The sequence below is a fragment of the Panthera leo genome, chromosome A2 (assembly GCF_018350215.1).
Source record: "Panthera leo isolate Ple1 chromosome A2, P.leo_Ple1_pat1.1, whole genome shotgun sequence".
NCBI classification, from domain to species: Eukaryota; Metazoa; Chordata; class Mammalia; order Carnivora; family Felidae; genus Panthera; species Panthera leo.
In genome coordinates this window covers 57,270,819-57,291,597 of record NC_056680.1, presented here as the reverse complement: position 1 = coordinate 57,291,597, position 20,779 = coordinate 57,270,819, and the positions used below count along the sequence as shown (strand labels likewise).

Below are 20,779 nucleotides of genomic sequence, written 5' to 3'. Positions count from 1 at the left end.
GCCTGGGCGGCCGGCCGTAATTGGATTTGCCCAGCAGCTGTCAGAGCTAAGCGGGCCCACTTGATGCAGCCGCGGTTGGCCAGTAATTGGTGAAATTAGCAGGTCGGCAGGGGCACAGGTCAGGTGGTTAATGCTGTAGTGGGGGCTTTGATGAAGTTAGTCCCATTGCAGGGCTGGGAGCTGGGGTTCAACCTTCTGTGCGTCATGGGGCTCTCCTGCTCCTCCGGTAACATGGTTAGGAGACCTCCAGCTGCTGGTCTGTCCCAGAGGCTCCCGGAGGCGGGACCCGAGAAGCTAGAGGCTAGGCAGAGCCTGGAGGTGCGGCCAACAGCCAGGTCACCTACAGTGTCCTCTCAGCCAGGGCACTTGCAGCACCCAAGGGGCTTTGTATCCCCTAGAGATCTGGGGTGATGCCCCTTGACTTCTTAGAAGAAACCTTCAACAGGTTCCCCTTGGAGATAAGTACCCAGGTCCACCTGCAGGCTTCCAGCACCACACCCTGACTTCCATGATGGGTGCTCCTCAGCTTAAGTGTGCATTGGGAAATGGGAATGAATTCCTCCCAGGTCTGTCTTTGGCTAGATCCCACCCTCCCCTATAGGTTTATGGCCTCCCCAGAAGTCTCACCCATCATGAGTTCTGGAAGCTGTCCTCTGAACGCATCCCTTGATTCTTGCTGTTCCCTGGAACAGTGTGCTCCGACCTCCTTTCATTTCACATCATTTATTGGACACCTACTACTTACCAGGCCAAGAGTCGAGATGCATAGGTGAGCAAAACCTGATCAGGCCCCAGGATGATTGGTACTCACAGTGCCTTTCCTGGCCACGCCCACACACCCCCTCTTCGCAGCCTGGGAACCAAAGACCCTGTCACTAATCGGCCTTGAACCCTGAAGCCTGGAATCGCCTCTATTTCTGGCTCCACTCCAGCCCCCAAGGAATAAGGAATTGCCAGCATGCCGATCTTTCATAGATGCATTCGTGCATGCGTGCACACACGCATACACACACACTGGCAGACACACTCACAGGCACACTCCTCCTTTGTTGCCGCGATTATTATTATTATTGTTATTGTTACCATTATTATTTTGAAGGTAAATCCTTTGGATGAAATCCTGGCTCAGCCACTTGCCAGTTATGTGACGCTCCTCTCAGTTTCCTCTTATGTAACGTGGGTCAACGACTACGATCTGGGAGAGCGTGGGCATCAAATGGAACTGTGGGTATGGCCCTCACTGGCCTCTTTGCTGTTCCTCAACAGGGCAGGGTTTGCGTTTACTCTTCCCTCTGTCGAGAATGCTTTTCCCCCAGATAACTACATGGTCCCTGATCTCACTTCCTTCCCCAACTGAAAACTCGCCTGCCCGTGCCCTTGACCCCATCCTTCTCCATGAGCCTACCTGCCTGTATTTCCTCCCTCACATTCATTATGACAGGGACAGGGGACAATGTTCCACACACCTGCTTGTTCTCTGGCTCCCCAGTACGACGTCTGCCCCATCGGTGCAGGAATCTGTCTTGCCCATTGCTGTATCCCCAGGACCTGGCGCTGTGCCTGGCATATAATAATCCGCCCAATACACATCTCTTGAATTGCGCTGAATTAAAAGTGCAGGACACATCTGAAACTGGAGATTGCTTCAGCATAAAAATATACTTAAAAAATATTTTTAAAAGACTAGCACTCGGCAGGCCCACACAGAATCAGAATTCGGCACTGTCACTCCTTCCGTGATGGGAAGCTCACTCCCAATGGAGTGTGTCTGAGAATGTGAGGCCCGTGCCTTTTGTGGCTCCTTCAATGCCCTAGTGCCAACACTGAGGACACAATGCCGAGGACAGAGCCCTGTGGTCCAGCTGTAGCAACCTCACTCAGGGTCATGGACAAACACACACAAGCATGCCCATGCAAACACCTTCATACAACAAATATTTACTGTGTATCTACTGTCTTCGTGCCCTGGGGTAGGTGCTGGACATGAGCAAAAACAGGATCAGAGCTCCTGTTTTTGTGTTTATGGTCCACTGGGGCAGCAGACTGAACTCAAACCATCTTCCACTTCTCTGTGCTGGACATATACAGACAGAGACGTGTGCACAGTGTCCACACATGTGACCCTCAGGCAAAAGTCCCTCCTACATAGGGTTACTTTGGGGGTCAACTGGAAATTATATAACAGGGTCCCAGTCCTCAGAAGGCCTCTTTGAAGAGGTGGTGGTTGAGCAAAATCCTACAGATGAGTGGGCAATTACCAGGGAGAACAGCGTGTGCAAAGGCCCTGAGGTTGCAAGACGTTTGTTTCCATGGAGAAATAGAGAGGAGGTCAGTATGTCTGGAGCTTAGAGAGTGAGGGTTGCCGGGACGTGAGACCAGGAAGGCATTCAGGGGCCAGGCCACTAGGGCCTCATGGTGAGGATGAGGCCTGAGGTCTTTATGCTTAGAGCAGTGGGAGCCACTGACGGTTTACAGCAAGGCAGGTGAAGCGATGCAGCTTGGGTTGGGCACGATGGCCAAATGAAAAATCACTGGGGGGCAGGGGGCTGAGACGTGGAGCTGGGAGGCCCTGGGAGGATGATGCGGCCCCATCAGAGAGCCAACGGCAGGCTCAGAGTCATAAAGCTGGGCCGAGAAGGATAGGCAGTCACGGCACGAGAGGGGTCACAAACCACGAACACGGCCCACATGTACAGGCGGCACCCACGGGCCAGAGCATACACGCCCCTCTGCGGCTGGGGCCCGGCCTGCCAAGCAGGTTCCCCACGCTCCCCAGCAACTGCCCCCCTCTCCCCCCCCCCCCCCCCCCCCCCCCCCCCCCCGCCACATGCAGGCAAGCTGTTCTCATGAACTCACTTGGCACCTTTATTAAGCATCAGCCACACTCACGCCCTGGGGCGCGGCGGCGGGTGGCAGGCCAGGGGCCCAGGCGGCCTGGGTCACTTGTCCACCTGCTTGAGCTGCTCCTTGCCATTGATGGTCACTGACCTGAGCCGCCCGTCCTCCTCCACCTCCACGCGCTCCTGCCCGTTTTCCACGATGCGCTTGGTGGTGACCTTGTGTCCGTTGACCAGCTCGGTGGACGACATCACCGACTTGAACCCCGAGCTGCCGGAGCCCCCGAAGGAGGTGGACGAGAAGGTGGTGTGGCTGGCACCGCCACCCCGGCTCAGGGCGTCGAAGGACGAGAAGGCTTCCATGAAGGCCGGGAACTCGCCAAAGCCGGCCGAGAAGGCCCCCCTCAGGCCGTGGCCCTGGCCAGCGCGGTTGCTGTTGAAAGGGGTGTCCCAGAAGTCGAACGAGAAGGGGTCCAGGCCACCGAAAAACTCGCGGAAGATGTCCTCGGGGTTACGGAAGGTGTAGCCGGTGTCGAAGGGGCTGCTGTAGGGGGTGCTGGCCCCGCCACCGGCCCGCCAGCTGTTGCAGCCTGCTCGGTCGTACACGGAGCGCTTCTTGGAGTCGGACAGCACCTCGTAGGCCTCGGACACCTGCTTGAACTTCTTCTCAGCCTCCTCCTTGTTGTCGGGGTTCTTGTCCGGGTGCCAGCGCAAGGCCAGCTTGCGGTAGGCCTTCTTGATGTCCTCTGGGGAGGCGCTCGCCTGCACCCCCAGCACTTCGTAATAGTTGGCCATGCCGAGGCGGGGGTGGGGAGAAGGGGGAGGCGAAGGTGGGGGAGAAGGTGAGGTGGGCACCGGTGGCCTGGGTGGCAGGGATGGGCTCAGAGGAGGCAGCAGCTGGTGTGGCTCCCTCAGCGGGGGGGGGGCCTTGCTGGAATCTACTGGCTCCGGGCACGGCTCTGCCCAGTGAGTCTACCCTTTCATAGTACCAGTTCTCAGGGACAGGTGGGCGCCTCCACTGACAGGGGGAGGGGGAGGGAGCACTGCCACAGTGGGGCCAGGCCAGGGGCAGGCCCCCCTGCGGAGCAGAGGCTGGGCCCTTTGTGACATCAGCCCCCCCCCCCGGGGCGGGGCAAATCCCCCAGCTCTGGACCTGGCCTGCCCCTGCCAAAGAGGTGGGCACCTTGGTGGGCCTGGAATTTGGAGTTTGGTCACTCTGGGTCTGTTGGCTGAGCTCCTGGGAGCCAAGGAGCAGAGGCAGAATCTGTTGCAGGATCGGGCCTAGGTGAGCCTTGGTCAGGGAGGGGGAGGGAGGCCTTCCTGCCACAGGCCCACTTAGCTGGGTTGTTGGGATGGAGTGAGGGGGCCCGAAGTGGGGAATCAGGCAGGGAGGCAGGCGCAGGAATTCATTCTTCTTGTACCCCTTAATAGGGGGTCAGATCCTCAGAGGTCAGCCCCACAAAGGCAGGGGTGTTCCGTGCCTGGTGATCAGTAAACGTTTGTTTAATGACTGAGGCTCAGAGACATGCAGGATGTATTCAGGGTCACACAGCAGGTCAGTGAGAGAGAGACAGAGGCAAACCCAGGGCTGTCTGAGGACAGCAAATGGAAAGAAGCATTCTGCGCAACTCTGGAAGAAAGAGAAATCGGGATTGATAATGGGGGTAGTGGGTTAGATCGTGGCCTCCCCAAAAGCTACGTCCCTGTCCTAATCGCTGGAACCTGTGAATGTGATCTTATTTGGAGGAGAGATCTTTGCAGATGTAATTAAATTAGGGGTGTCGAGATGAGAGCATCCTGGATTATCAAGTGTCCTTACAGGGACATACAGAACAGAGGGGTAGCAGTGTGGCACAGGGAGAGCCTGAAGTCGCCAGAGGCCAGAGGGAGGGTGTGCGGCCCTGTGACACCTTGCTCGTGGACTTACGGCCTCCAGGACTGTGAGAGGTTACGTTTCTGCCATTTGGGGCTTTTGTTCTTTTTTTTTTTTTTCAAGTTTATTTATTTGTGAGAAAGACAGACAGCGTGAGTGGGGGAGGCATAGGGAGCGAGAGAGACACAGAATCCCAAGCAGACTCCACACTGTCAACACAGAGCCCGATGCGTGGCTCGAACTCACGGACCATGAGATCATGACCTGCGCTGAAACCGAGAGTCGAACGCTTAACCGACTGAGCCACCCAGGCGCCCCTCTGTTAAGTCACCCAGTTTGTGACTTAGTAAGCTAGCAAGGTGAGTGAGGTAACCACAGGTTCCTAGGCATTTACATTTCCTTAATTCTTGCTCCCATGTAGATCCTTAATTCTATGATCCCATGATCGTACTTAGAAATAGCAAGGAACTATACTGATTTACTGATTGACGTCTCTTACTCCCTTCCCCTCACCCCCTCCAGTTGGGGTGGAACACAGGCTAAACTGCCTAGTAAGCGCATCCGCGAGGAGAGAGCTGTTGGGATCACTAAGTCCTACCTAAGAAGGCATTCCTGGGGCGCCTGGGTGGCTCAGTTGGTTAAGTGTCTGACTTCAGCTCTGGTCATGATCTCACGCTTCCTGGTTTCAAGCCCTGAGTCGGGCTCTGTGCTGACATCTCAGAACCTGGAGCCTGCTTCGGATTCTGTCTCTCTCTCTCTCTCTCTCTGCCCCTCTCCCGCTTGCACTCTGTATCTCAAAAATAAATAAATGTAATAAAAAAATGTTTTAAGAAGGCATTCCTCTGCCTTCTCTCCTTCCTTCCTTCCCTGCCCGTCTTCCTTTCTCTAGTCCCTACCCCATACCCCTGTCTGTACTCTCTCTCTCTTTCTCTCTTCCTTCCCTTCCTGTCAGTGCTACATTCCCAGAACCTAACAGGGAACAGCAGGTTCTGGCCAATCCCAAATGCCAGGAGGTGGAACTCAGAATCTGGAGACACTTTGCAAGCCTGACCTAGAGTGAGAGATGCTGTCACCCCCATACACCTCCCCAGGAGCAGGACTTGTCCTCTGTGCCCCGTGTCCATCTGCCACATGGGCTGACACCTAACACATATCACTCAGTAGAGGAAATAGACAACCGAGAATAAGTCCACTGAGTGTAGCTACAGATGAAAACGCTTCTTTATTTTTGTAACTGTTTCTGTCACTGTAGTCACAGCCTGTTCTCGACGGGCCTGCCCATTGGACCTGGGGAAAGCTGCCTGCCTGCCCAATTCTCGGTGACGACTGTGGGGATAGTGACGGCGAAGGGGGTGTGTGGTGGCCAGTAAGGCATTGTTAACATGGTGGAGGTGATTAGGGTAGCATTTCTGACATGGAGGCAGTGGTGAGGGTGAGAGTAAGTATGGCAGTGATAGTGGAGTTGATAATGACAGACAAGGTGCTGGTGGTGGTGACACTGACCCTGGATGTGTAACAATGGACGGGATGGACGGTCATTGGGCACCGTTGATAGCGACAGTGGAGGTGTGATGGGGAGGTGATGGAAAGGCTCCTATCGGGGAGGGTGGTCATGGCAGCCATGGTCCTGGAGGTGGTGACGTTGGTGACGGTGATGGTGACAAAGGCAATGGAGTAGAGGAAGTTGCGTGCTGTACAGCTTTGCTTTGGTAACAACCCCCACATCCCAGAGCCTTACAACAGCCATTTAGGCCTTGCCCACTTCTGTCAGCTGCTGGGGTTCCAACTCGCACGTCTTCTCATCTGGGATTCCGGATGAGGAAGGGCTCCGGTCTGGAACGTGGCGTTCTCGTGGCAGAGAGGGTGGGAGAAAGAGCCGGGCGAAAGGCGGAGTGCCTCTGGAAACTTCTCCCGGGATGGGATGTACGTCGCCCTTGCTCATGCCATGAGGCCAAGGCCAGCATCAGCAAGGTGGGGAATGGCACTCCTTCAGGAAGTGTCCGCACGTCTCAGGCTACAGGTGGGGAGGCACAATCCTCTTAGGGAGTGGGTGATCTTGCAGCATGCGGAGGGTGGGGGGTGGCCCTGGTGCTGCCGGCGATGGCAATGCTCTGGTGACCGAAGCGCTGCTCAACATGACAGGACCTGTGACAGCAATGGAGGGCTTGCTGACAACAGTCACGATGTGCTCTAGCTACGGTGTTGATGCTGATGGTGATGAAGCAGCAGGTGCGATGTCCTGGAGTTTCTGTTGCTAACTCAGCGTTGCCGCCGCCCTCCTCCATGGTCCCCTCGGCGTCCTAGAGAATTCGGGAAGATTTTCCAGAATCCCCTTCCCCATGTGGTTCCGGGGTGGAGTCTGCCAATACATGAGCTACGGAAAGCAGAGGAGAGAGAGGCCGTTGTGGGCCGACGGCAACTGGAGGTCTGCAGGAAGTTCTGGGCAACCCTCTGAGAACCGCCCCCCTTCAGAGATGCAGGCTGAGATGCTCAGGGGCGGGGCGGCGGGGGGCGGGGGGGGCCTTCCCAGAAGATCGTGAGATTCCAGCAGCTTCCAGGCAAACTCTTAAGATCTCGCCACTTTGGGGCAGCAGACCAAGACCGTCGGTGATGCCTCATTTCCCTGATCTTTACGTGCCCAGGTTCGTCCCCTGGTTGTGAAAACTCACACTTTGTGTCTTCATACCTGTCACGGTCAGCAGCTGTGTGCACGCGGTCATGGTTACAGTGGCTCAGGGGAAGGTGGTGTGGGCGGTGGGGGTGACAGACGCGACAATGACGGTGGGCATGAGGAGGGAGGTGGGCAGTGGGGACACTGGGCCAGGGGACACTGGTGGTGACACGGGTGGTGGTGACAACAGTAAGGGTAGTGGCAGTGATGGTAGCAATGGTGTCGTGGCGAGGGTGACACTGGCTGAGACGAAGATGGTGTTGGTGACACTAATGGCGGTGACGTGGGTCAAGGAACGTGAATACTGTCGAGGTGGAGGCCGGTGGTGACAGTGGCGGTGGCGTCAGAGGTGGGATGTGGCGCTGGTGACGATGTGATGATAGTGACCTGGTGCGATTGCTGGCGATACTGGAGGAGGCGGGGATGGTCATAATGGCGATGGTGGGGAAGAGGGAGGTTGATGGTGGACATAGGGATGGTCATACGTTTACGGTGATGCTAATGGGGTCATGCAACATCCGTCAGGGAGCTACAGGAGACGCCTGAGGGTCCCATGGCCACACAATCAGGACGCTGTGTGGCTGCTTACATCCAATTAAGAGACAAGGGACCCAGGATGATGAGATGCTTCCCCTCGACCCAGGGTCCCCTCTGCCTGCCTTGCCTGAGACTTGACCTGTAATGTCTTTGCAAAGAGGAACTTTCCTGTGGTCCTGGAGCTCCCCCAGCAAAGATCTCTGCACTTCTCTGACCCCAGGCCCTGTGCTCAGCCTGAGGCCCCACCCTGGGGTGGTCCATCTGTAGGAGGCAGCGAGGATGGAGACAGGGCTGGAGACCCCCAGGGTTCAGGGCTGTCCCAGGGCTTATAGGATGGGCATACAACACAGAGGCAGATCTCAGCTGCTCACTGCCCAAGGATCTCAGAAGATGGGGGGCCCTCTCCAGCTTACCAAGGACGAGGTGGGGCGAGCTTCCTACAGACAAAGGTGTGGAACTTGGCAGAGGTGATATTCCCTGCCGAAAATCGTTCTGAGTCGTGTCCTCTGAAATCCTAAGACCAAAAGTGTTAAGAGCAGAGGCGTCTGAGTCCCTCCCCAGGGCCTGCGTGAGGACACAGGGATGTGCAGGCATGACTTGAGTTCAGCCCCCACACCCTTGACCACCACTGGCTGTTTGCTCACTTTCCCTCTCTGACCCTTGCTCTCCTCATTCACCAGTGCGGTGGGAAAACTCCTCCCTGTCAGGACTGCCTCCTCCCTGGGGAGCCAGGCTAACTTCCCTGGCTTGCAGCCTCTGTGTCCCCAGTCTGAGGCCCACCCTCAGGGCCTCAGGGGGCCTGCCTGCCCCCCGCAAGCCATGGCCTGGGAAGAAAAAGAGGACCTTGGGTGACCAGGTGATCTCAGGAAGAGCCTGATCCAGTGCATGCACGGGGAGGCCCAGAGAGGGCAGGGCACACCCAAGGTCACACAGCGGTCCCAAGAACCCTCCCCAGGGCGAGCTGATGGAGGCCGATTAGGCAGCCAATTGGTATTCTGAGCAGCCAGAGGCCCCTCTCTGTCTCTGTAATTAATGGAGTGGCTTTTTAAAAGGATTCTAATCACCCTCGATCCTATCTTCTTATCACTAGCGTTCCTAATTAGATGATCCTGGCAGTCACTCGGCTAATTCCCTCCAGCCTCATGCAGCCCTGCCCAGCCCGGGGCAGCCCACCCCACCCCCGCAGTCCACCCCAGCCCAGCCAGATGGGCAGTCCGGGCCTTCTCTCCCCTCAGGGCCCCTGGTTCTCTAACTGCATTACCTTCAGGATGGATGGGTGACAGCGATGGATGGGCCACTGGATGGACAGTGACAGGTGAGTGAAGGGACTGAATGATGGACAGCTATAAGGGTGGCTAGATGGCTGAACAGAAAACTGGGAGGTTCAGAGCTCAGCCTGTCAGGTCAGACAGCTCTGCCATTTACCAGCTGTGTGTTCTTGGGGAAGTCACTTAACCTCTCTGTCTCTCACTTTCTACATCTCATCTGTAAAGTGGGAATAATAATAGCATTTCCTCATAGGATTGCTGTGAGGACAGCTTAGAACAGAGAAAAGGCTGTGTATGTGGGATTGCTAGCCTAACGGGTGGATAGACGGATGGATGGAAAAACAGACAGACAGATGAATGAAGGGAAGGAGTAGTAGATGGACAGGTCTGTGGGAGGATGGGTAGAAGGGTCGATGAGCATATAAATTGGTGCGCTGATAGAGGGTTGGTCAAGTGGTGGGTTACTAGACAGGTAGAAGAGACAGTGAATGCCCAGTGCCAGGCAGGGCGGGCCTCTCTTCTTCTCCAGAGGTAACAGGACAATCTCAGCTTAGGTCCTGACACAGACGTGGCTCAGACCTGCTTTCCCTCCCCCAAGACGTCCAGAAAAGTGTCCTGTTCAACCTTCCTGGCCCGTGGTAATGGGTGCCCACTGGGTCCCCAGGATCCTTTCCCCTCAACCCCTACCCGGGTAACACCCTTCCTGGTAGTGGTCCACATGGTCTCTGGAAGCTCAGTTCTAGCCTCCAGTGGAGGGTTACTGCCTGAGCAAAGGCATCATTTGTGGGGACCGCCCCCACCGTGTTCCAAAGTGCACCAGCCTGTTAGGGCAGCCACTCTCCTCTCCCCACCCATAGTGCCCTAGTCTTCAGACCATACCTGCATGGGGCAACCCTAGGCAGAGCTCTGATCCCACTTCCAACAGCTCATCCTAAGCCTCCAGGATGATTCAACCCCCACTGCCTACATACACACCATGGACCTCTGTAGCTTCTGGAATGTGGGGCATCCTGGGTCTTTCTGGAAAGAGTATAGAACAAAGAAGCCTGAAGTATCTTCCAGAGTCAAGACTTACATGCATATGCACACATTCATACCAGCAATCATCCACCCACCTATCACCCACTTACCCATCTATCCATCTATCCATCCATCCATCCACCTATCCATCTACCCACCTACCCATCCATCCATCCATCCATCCACCCATCCATCCATCCATCCATCCACCCATCCATCCATCCATCCACCCATCCATCCACCCATCCATCCATCCATCCATCCATCCATCCACCTATCCATCCACCCACCTATCCATCCATCCATCCATTCATCCATTCATCCATCCATCCACCCATCCATTCATCCATCCATCCACCCACCTATCCATCCATCCATCCATCCATCCACCCACCCATCCATCCACCCATCCATCCATCCATCCATCCACCTATCCATCCACCCACCTATCCATCCATCCATCCATCCACCTACCATCCATCCATCCACCCACCCATCCATCCACCCATCCATCCATCCATCCATCCATCCACCGATCCATCCACCCACCTAACCATCCATCCATCCATCCACCTATCCATCCATCCATCCACCTATCCATCCACCCACCTATCCATCCATCCATCCATCCATCCACCTACCATCCATCCACCCATCCATCCATCCATCCATCCATCCACCTATCCATCCACCCACCTATCCATCCATCCATCCATCCACCTATCCATCCATCCATCCATCCATCCATCCATCCACCCATCCATCCATCCATCCATCCACCCATCCATCCAGCCAGCCATCCACCTATCCATCCATCCACTCATCCATCCATCCATACATCCATCCACCTATCCATCCATCCATCCATCCATCCATCCATCCACTTCCTTGTCCAACCATCTACCCATCCATCCATCCATCCACTTACTCATCCAGCCAGCCAGCCCTTCATCTATCCATCCAACCACTTATCCCATATGTTTCTTGAGCACCTATGCATACATGTACTATAAGCCAGGCACTCCTCTGGGTGCTGCAGGTATATATGCCAGTGAACACACTAGCCAGGGCGTTGCCCTCATGGAGTTGACAGCTAGAGGGAGAGACACAAGAAACTAATAATAAATAAACATAATATAATGTCAGGTAGTGATAGCTGCCATGAGGAAAAACAAAGAAGAAGGAGGATGACAAGCCTTCTCTTTCAGACAGGGTAGGCAGATAGGGCCCCACCCACCTCCACATGCGTGTCAGGCATCCACGCCCCCACGCAATATGTGTGTGCCTATACACACGAACACAAGTGTCCACGTGTACACACAGGCACACAGGTGCCTCCCACAAGGCCTGCAGCCCTGCTGTGCATTGAGGGTACGGTGTCTCCAAAGATGCCCCTGCCCACCCACACTGGGGAGGTCTGGCCCACCTCTCTGGCCAGAACTGTTTCCTTCTTCCTCACCCTGACCTTCCCATATCCCCTCTCCAGGCCTGCTCACCGGGGTCCCAGCACACATCTGGGTTTCACTGGGTCAACTGGAGAAGGGCCTAGGTGACTTCCATGCAATTCGCAATTCAGATCCACACATCTTTCTGCGCTGGTGCAGGTGCGAGCTGGAAACAGAGCAGAATTCAGCTGTGTCACCCACACCCACAGAGGGCCCTCCCAATCCCAGGCTGTGGGAAAGGAGCAGAGACCCACAAACACGTGAAGGCAGCTGCAACAAGCATTGGAGACACCTGGGGTGACATCTGGGCAGGGCTTAAACAGGGCAGTTCCAGCAGGGTCTATTGAGAGAGGTGACATTAGCCTCACACATGTGAAGGTCCTCGGATTTAGACTCTGGATGTCCTTTCCCAAGGGTATAAATTGCTCGGTCGTGGAAAAAAACAGTATTTCCAGGTGGGAAGAAAATGTTCATCATAGGGCTGTAAGCACTTTCAGACTACGGAGTGCATTATAAATGAACCTCTTCCTAAATCAGTGCTCTCAACAGCCCTCCCTCCCCAGGGGACAATGACAGGAGGCATTTTTAATTGTCATGACAAGGGGGTAGGGTTGCTATTGGCATCTCGTGGGGCGGGGTCAGGGATGCCACCAAACATCCTACGAGGTACAGGACAATCTTCCACCACAAATAATGATCCAGTCCCCAGCGTCAGTGCTATCGAGGTGGAGAACTCTGGTCTGAACCCTGAAGCCACCATTTGAAAAGTACGGTTATATTGCATTTGTGTTTTTACTGTGCCTAAGGCATTCATTTCTTTAATGTGAACGTTCAAAACATACAGGCGGTCTGTTTGGTTATTTATTTCTTAATAAAGCAGGGGCCTTGATACAGGGGGGTGGTTTCACACAGAGGGAGCAGCGAGCACAAAGCCTCGCGTGGTGGGAGAGCCTCGTCTGTGGTCTATTGTGCCTGGGACTGAAGAGACAATGAGGGGGCAGGGCCTATGGGGGTGCAAAGGTCATGCAAGGCTCAGATGCCGAACTCAAGAGCTTGGATCAGGTCCCGAGCTGGGGAGCCCTCGGGTGGATTTGAAGCACAAGGAGAATGTGATCAATGGCATGTTCTAGAATAATCTCTCTACAACAATGATGTTCCATTTCACGCCCAACAAACTGGTAACCATGTAAAAGGCAGACATTACCAAGTGCTGGCAAGGATGTGGATAGAGCAACGTGGATTCCCTGCCCTGCTGGTGGGAGTGTCAATGGGAACAACGAGTCTGGAAAATTCTTTGGCCTTATCTTGGAGATGTGAGGGTACTAAATCCTTTGACTCAGCAATTCCACTTCTAGGCTTCTGTGCCCAGAGAAACCCTCATGCATGGAGGAGGGATGAGAACAGCAAGCATATGCTCTCTTTATAATACAACACAGGAGGGGGGTGCCTGGGTGGCTTAGTCGGTTGAGCATCCGACTTCAGCTCAGGTCATGATCTCACAGTCTGTGAGTTTGAGCCCCACATCAGGCTCTGTGCTGACAGCTCGGAGTCTGGATCCTGCTTCAGATCTGTGTCTCCCTCTCTCTCTGCCCCTCCCCTGCTTGTTCTCTCTCTCTCTCTCTCTCTCTCTCCCTCTCTCTGAAAAATAATAAACATTAAAAAATTAAATAATAGAAAACAGGAGGATTGGCAAATACATTGTGTTATATTTATATGATGACATAGTATATACCGCAGCGAAACATGAATGGAACAGAACTTCATATATTCGTGTGAAAGAATATCATAAACGTGATAGTAAACCAAAAAAAGTAAGTCATAGAAAAAAAACCCTACTGTTAAGATACCATTTGTGCAAAATGTAAAAACGTGCAGAATAACGTGAGCTATGGCATAAGGATTCATACACATGTAGCAAAAAAATGTAACCTACATGGGAGTCATCAAGCCCTAGCTACTTCAGGGAAGGAAGGCAGGTAAGAAGGTTCAGAGGGTTCAATACACCTGTAATGTTTTCTCTATTTGGGGGGGGGGGGGGTTAAATAAACCAAATGAGACAGAGCACAAGCAGGAGAGGAGCAGAGAGAGAGAGAGGAAGACACAGAATCCGAAGCAGGCTCCAGGCATCGAGCTGTCATCACAGAGCTCGACGCGAGGCTCGAACCCACAAACCGCGAGATCGCGACCTGACAGGAAGTCTGTCGCTTAACTGACTGAGCCACCCAGGCGCCCCTGTGATGTTTTCTTTCTTAACATGAGATGAGGGGGCATCAGAGGGACTGCAAGCTGCCTCGGTTCTCCTGCCTCCTGGTGTCTGCAGCCTGGAAGGTAAGCAGGACCTGGGACATGTATATCACCAATAGAATACGGCAAAGGTGATAGGATGCCATTCCCGGGATTGCGGGACTTTATATAAAACTCCCTGGTGTTGGCCACTCTCCAGAGTGTGTGTTGCTGGCTTTGAAGGAGCAAGCTGCTGTGAATCCTATGGCCACAGGGTCCTCAGTTGTGCCAGAACCTGAGCGAGGTTGGTAGCAGAGCAGACCCTTCCCTAGTTAAGCCTCTGCCGAGACCCCAGTCCTGGTCAATGCCTTGAGGGCAGCCTTGTGGGACCCCACTAAGCCACGCCTGGGCTTCTGCACTGTGTGCGTGGTTTTAAGCTGCCGAGTCTGGGATTTGCTGTGCAGCTTAGAAAACTAGGGCCGCCCAGGTGGCTCAGTCGGTTGAGCATCTGACTTCAGCTCAGGTCACGATCTCACAGTTCGTGGGTTCGAGCCCTATATCCGGCTCTATGTTGACGGCTCAGAGCCCAAAGCCTACTTTGGATTCTGTGTCTCCCTCTCTCCATGCCCCTCTCCTGCTCGTGTTCTCTCTCTCTCTCTCAAAAATAAATAAACATTAAAAAATTTTTTTTAAAAAGAAAACCAATACCGGGGGGTACCATGGCATTTATTCTAGTATTAGCTATCTTTGTGGGTGTTTGAAATATTTCATCATTGAAATAAAAAGGTTAAGAAAGATCCCTTTGGCGGAAGAGACAAGTTGCAGGGCACCAGCCGGGGGCAAGGGCCAGGGAGGAGGCTGCCGCTACAGCAGGCGAAGGGACAGCACGGGGCAGTGTGAGGTGCAGAGGAGACGCTCCGATGCTGTCCGGACGGTATCGGCAGTGGTGCAGTGTGATGTGCGCTTGTGTAAAAACGTCCCCTCCGTTCCTGAATTCTGAGGAAAGGGAGGGGCCCATCCCAGCAGCCCCTCAAAGCCTGGGAGACCTGGATCACAGCCCCACCCCAAATCAGTACAGCCAAACCCGGGTGGGAGGGGTGGGGAGAAGGAGAGGGACAATGTTTTCCCAGGGTCCCCGAGGGAGCCCCGCAGTGCGGGCTGGGGAGGGACAGATGGGACGGCGGAAGGAAACAGCTGCAAAGGGTCCGCCAAGTCCCCTCTTCAAGAAGGAAACCCCCCCACCGCTAGCCTACATACCAGAGGGAGCCATCCTGTTCTCCCCCATCCCCAGGAAATGAGACCCCCATCCCTGCCTGGCCCTCAGTTTCCCCAGGTGTACAGGAGGGATGATCTGTGGGGACCCCGACTGGTTGGGGGCAGGCTGGGGGGGAAATACTGAAAACACCTACTAAGTAGCCAGGTGTATCCCACTGGCACTCCTAGGGGACCCTGACAGCCTTAGGGGACGTGTGGGAAGGAAGAACAGGAAGGTCAGGCGGCTTGCCCACTTCTAGGAGTAGAGAAGGACACTGAGTAGGAGTAGAGACACTTCTAGTAGAGAAGGGAACTCTGTCTGAAGAGCGGTGGGCTGAAATAGCATCAGAAGGATATCTCCTTGCTAGGTAGGCTCTCCAAGGACTGAGACCCCTTGGCCCCCTCATCCGTAAAACAACCCTGCAAGGTGTGGTCACGTTTTACTGGTGAGGAGTCAGGATTCAGAGAAGCTAATCCACTTCCTTAGGGCTGCACAGCAAGGGAGAGGCAAGGGTGTCCGCACCACACCCAGGCCTTGTCCTTGAGGGACATCGGTTAGGGCCTGGGGAGGCCCTGAAGGGCTAAGGAAAAGGAGAACTCAAGGTTTTCTCTAGGCTCTCTGGGGTTTTGAAGGATGAAGGGGAGGACATCTCAGGGAGAAAGACCAGTCAGAAATAAGGCAGAGAAAAGAACACAGGTGTTTGTGATGATTCTTTATTTTTTATGTTACAAAGGCGGCACAAAGTCGTAACACAGTAAAATAATAGCACAGGGGCATCTGGGTGGCTCAGTCAGTTGAGTATCCCACTCTTAACTTTGGCTCAGGTCATGATCCCAAGGTAGTGGGATCAAACCCCTGTCTGACTCCACAAGATTCTCTCTCTCCCTCTGCCCATCTCTCTCTCTCTCTTTCTTAAAGTTAAAAATAACAACAACAATAATAATAATAATAGCACAAATTTATAAAGTCCAAAATTACCCTCTCCCCCATCCCCAGACTATCACACTTCCCCAGACTAACAACTATTATTCATTAGGTATATATCTTCCATTATTTTCCATATCTACACAAACATTTAAAAATTTTTTTCTAACGTTTATTCATTTTTGAGAGACAGAGAGAGACATGGTGTGAGTGGGCGAGGGGCAGAAAGAGAGGGAGACACAGAATCCAAAGCAGGCTCCAGGCTCTGAGCTGTCAACAAAGAGCCTGACGCGGGGCTCGAACCCACGTACTTTTCCTGAGGGGAAAGATGGAAAAATGGCCCTGCAGACATAAGAGTCCCCTCAGAACCAGACCTTCTGCCCATTTTTAAGTGACTCACCTGACTCAAAATCGTTTGCAACGCACCTATACTTTTGCAAAACATCATGCAGCCAAGCAAAATTTGTCTGCTGGCTGGATAAGGCCCCATGCTGCTGGTTTCAGATCTCTGAGTTAGGTGTTCCCTCAGTGAGATGCTAACCAGTGAGTTTTTCCAACTCCCCTTGCTTGAATAATCCTTCCCCCTTGCACTGACTCAGGATACCTCCTTCATCATCCACGATCTTGTAAATCCTAGGGTCTATTTTGGGCTTACTGGAGTCTGAGCCACTGATCTCCTGATTCTTACAGTAGAACCACAAGGTTTGAAAGATTGTGATTGGGACACCTGGGTGATTCAGTCAGTTAAGCAGCCGACTTCAGTTCAGGTCATGATCTCGCGGTTCGTGGGTTCGAGCCCTGCGTCGAGCTCTGTGCTGACAGCTCAGAGCCTGGAGCCTGCTTCGGATTCTGCGTGTCCCTCTCTCTCTGCCCCTCCCCTGCTCACACTCTGTCTCTGTCTCTGTCTCTGAAAAATAAATTTAAAAACGAAAGAAAGAAAGAAAGAAAGAAAGAAAGAAAGAAAGAAAGAAAGAAAAAAGAGATTGTGATCATAGAATCTTGTTTAATATTGGAATGCTTTACACATACACCTCGCTTTTATGTTCCTTAATTTTCTGACTTGTGCTGGTCTTGTTAGTTTTTGCAGATGAAGTTTGGAATTATTTTATCATTTTGCTTTAAAAAAACCCCACACACAGTGGACTTTTGATCTACTGCCTGGTGCTATGAAGTCACTTAGGGCGGTCCACTCACCTTAGGAGAAGCTCTCTGGGTGTTTGCCTTCTTCCTTGCCTCTCGGGGGATTCGTCCTTCCTTTCCATCAGGTGGATGGCAGACATTCCTCCCAAATCTTATTCCCCTGGGGCAGTGTCCACTGACTGTTTCTAGTGGTGGTCACCAGGAGGTGGGAGGAATTTCTGGGGAAGGACTGAGATGGTCTCTATGAATTACAAAAGGGGGCTTGGTTTCTCACTACAGAAAATGGGAATAAGAAGCTGGGCCTGGAAGCGTCTCTGTAGAAGGAAGGGAGGAAGGGGCCCTGGGCCAGGCAGCCCCACCTGGGTGCAAACAGATGGAACAAAGGCCAACCCACCCCAGGCGCCCTGGCGCCAGGCCCCCGCGGAATCATAAAGGCACCATCTCCCAGCTAAGGCGGCCACTTGCGACACTTGGCCTGCCTGCCTGCCCTGCCCTGCCCTGCCCGGGAGCTTTGAGGCCACAGAATCGAAACTATTTACCCGCACAATGACTCGGGCAGCAGGAGTCATTGTTAGCCCTGATTATTTTATGGAAGAGGGAACAGAAACTGTAGTGGCACGAGTGCCTGGGGCTTGAACTTAGGGCCTCCGAAGCCACCATACCTCCCCCGCTCCTGGTGGTCGCTCACCGGACACCATCCCTACCCCCACAGTCTTCCCCAGCTCTGGCTGCTGCCTTTGTCAGAAACAACCCCTTCCCTCCGTGAGTTTCCTGGCAGCCAGAGAGAGCGGATTCATGGGGACAAGACGTGTGTGTTTTGTCCCCACCAGAACGCCAACAGCTACCAGGGTCGACAAACATTCGGGAGAAGTGAATGAATCCATTCGACAGACATTTGGGAAGCACCTACTGCAGGCCCGTTAGAGACAATGGAGACACAAGAGTGACAGACACAGTCCCTGCTCTCTTGGACCTGACATGGCAGGGAGAGGGGATCCGATCATCTGTTTATTTCTTGCTGGCTGCTTCTGGCACTGGGTGCTCCCAAAATATTGCTTGGCAGTAGGAAGGAAATAAGACCAGGGTAGTAATAGAGAAACAGGGGTGGGCAGGGGGGGTCTTTCTGTGGTTCTTCTGGGCTCTGGGTTCTGGTCTTCAGGTCCAGCTCGGGGATGTAGAGTCTAGGCCCTGGGCTCCACGTCCTTGGTGCTACACTCTGGGTTCCGAGCCCCACGCTTTAGGCTGTGAATTTGGGGGGTCCATGCTCAGGTCCCTAGGTCCTGGGCTCCGTGTTCTGGGATCTGGATTCTGAGGTTCAAGTTCTAAGCCACCATCTCAGAGTTCTTGGATGTAAGTTCTGGATTCTGAGCTCCAAGTTCTAAATTCTGGATTTGGGAGGACAGCCGCTGTGCTCTGTTTTGGGTCTGCTTCCTGAGTACTGGGGTACAGAGTTGTGGACTCAAAACTCTGGACTCCCAGGTTCTGGTTCTGGATTTGGGGCCAGGTAATAGCACCGTTTGCCAGAGGCCAGGTAGAGTCGTTACTGTGTCAACTGCTCACGGGGAGGAATTCTTGTTTGTTTCATCGGGTGGTGTAGCCCCCGTGCCTAGAACACGGCCAGGTGTGGACGAAGGGATCGCAGGCACACATACGTGCTCACTTGAGTACATGATCATATAGACACACAATCCCACCATCAAGAGTCAGGGCACAGAAGGGCACGACCATCCCTGCCCTCAGTGTGGGTATAATAGCTGATGGGGGAGGGTGGGCCAGAATGCTGTGAGCTGGGGAAGGGCTGAGAAGACCACTATGGATTCAGATGGGCAGGCAAGTGCACATCCAGCTACACACCAGGTCAGTTCCTGCCTGCTCTAGGTGTCCATTCTACAGGAAAAGGACGTGTGCAGGGTGGTGGCGGCAGAGCAGGAGCAGAGGGCTCCTGAGTCAGAGACCCAGGGATGCTCCTCCCACTCTGTCCTGCTGGGCTGAGGTATCTGGGACTTCACAGGAGGCATGCTGGCCTCCACGGGACTATTGCTTCCCCAGCCCCAAGCAAGCACCCTGCCAGCACCGGCAGTCTGCAATGGGAAGAATGACAGGAGGGCCTCCTGGCTCACGTAGACATCAGGGCTGCCAGAGAACAAGGAGGTTGGCCATCAGAAAGCCTAATCGTCAAGGACTCAGGGTACCAGAGATGGTGATTAGGGCCAAAAGGAGTCATCCATCAGAGACATATGAATAGAGTAATGTAATTAGAGACAGTGGCGTCATGGGAGATGACATCATTCAAGCACGTGATCAGAGGTGGTGGCTGTACATTGAGGATCAGGAGGTGGTGTTCAGAGGTCTTGGTGATCAGCAGGATCGTTGATTGCATATATCATTCGTCATTGTTCTGGGACATGGGGGACTAAGGGTGTGAGCCACAGGAATGTTTGTGAAGGAAGTATCTGGTGCTCATATTCTTGATGACTGAATGTAGAGGGGACATCAGTGATCACATTCAAGGGCTAGAGGCATCCAGAGATCCTGGTGGTGGGTGATCTACTGGGGACCAAAGGCAGCAATGGTTAGAGAATTTAGTGACCGGAGACACAGGTGACTGGTGATACCGATGACCAGGGGGCTGGCAGTCAGTGTTCCTGGTGATCAGGATATAAGGGACACTGGTCATAAGGGTCCTGGAAGATAAGACTCCACAACCCCTATGCTGGACACTAGAAAGCTGGGTGATTAGCACTGAGGAGACAGGGATGTTGGGCACCAGAGCCACTGGTGACCACACGGACAGTCAAGAAAATTTGATAGAAGAGGATCCCATGATCAGTGATATTGGTCATCAGGCACCTTGTTGGTTAGAGATGTTGGTGACCGGAGACAAGTGACCAAAGTCATTGTTAAGGAGACACCGGTGAGGAAAATAGTGTGATTGGTGATATTGGAGACACATGTGAGTGCTCAGATCTATCAACTATTAGAAAACCATTGATCAGTGACATTGATGGTCATGCTTCTTGGTGAACTAAGACATTGATGACTGAGTGCATTGGGGACCAGCACAATTGGAAATCAGGAACATGAGTGACAAGAGGCACCAGTGATCACAACATGGTGAATAGAAGTACTAGGAAAATGCACTGGTGGTCAGAGATGTTGGCACCAGACACACTGAATATAAATATCAATGAATAGAGGTGCTGATTGGTGGTAGGAGATACTCATGACCAGGTATGTTACCAGCGAGCCAAAACAGTCCCTGGGACCCTGGTGATCACATTTTGTGGCTGTCCATGACCAGACATGTCACTGTCAGAGGCATTGATAAAACATTGGTTGACTGAGTGTTGGTGACCAGTGTTATAGTAACCAGATGTCTATGGTCACAGGCTCTGGTGATCAGACAGGTCACTGACCACAAATATCAGTCATGGTGGCTATCTCCAATGACCAACCTCATTGATTGAGGATGACAACAGTCAATGACATCAGTGATCAAAAACACTGGTGATCAGGTTTGTCAATGAACAGGAATATTGAGGACCAGAGAGGACAGAAACAAGAGCTGATCATCTGGGAGGAAGTG

The 20,779-nt window shown here is 53.3% G+C and overlaps 1 protein-coding gene and 1 long non-coding RNA gene across 2 annotated transcripts; one reads left to right on the top strand and one right to left on the bottom strand.

Moving 5' to 3' along the window:
- Positions 1–2,841: 2,841 nt before the first annotated feature.
- On the bottom strand, positions 2,842–3,911 carry DNAJB8 (DnaJ heat shock protein family (Hsp40) member B8). Its single transcript, XM_042912384.1, has one exon. The coding sequence runs from the start codon at positions 3,630–3,632 to the stop codon at positions 2,940–2,942; it is 693 nt and encodes a 230-aa protein (XP_042768318.1). The 5' UTR covers positions 3,633–3,911; the 3' UTR covers positions 2,842–2,939.
- A 29-nt stretch (positions 3,912–3,940) lies between these two features.
- On the top strand, positions 3,941–13,113 carry LOC122204751. The gene is made up of 3 exons (XR_006195772.1): positions 3,941–4,122; positions 9,154–9,233; positions 11,693–13,113. It is a non-coding gene; the product is annotated as an uncharacterized LOC122204751 (long non-coding RNA).
- The last annotated feature ends 7,666 nt before the right edge of the window (positions 13,114–20,779 follow it).

What these genes read in the sequence shown, in the direction of transcription:
- DNAJB8 (XM_042912384.1), bottom strand. Translation starts at nt 3,632, where the DNA reads ATGGCCAACTATTACGAAGTGCTGGGGGTGCAGGCGAGCGCCTCCCCA.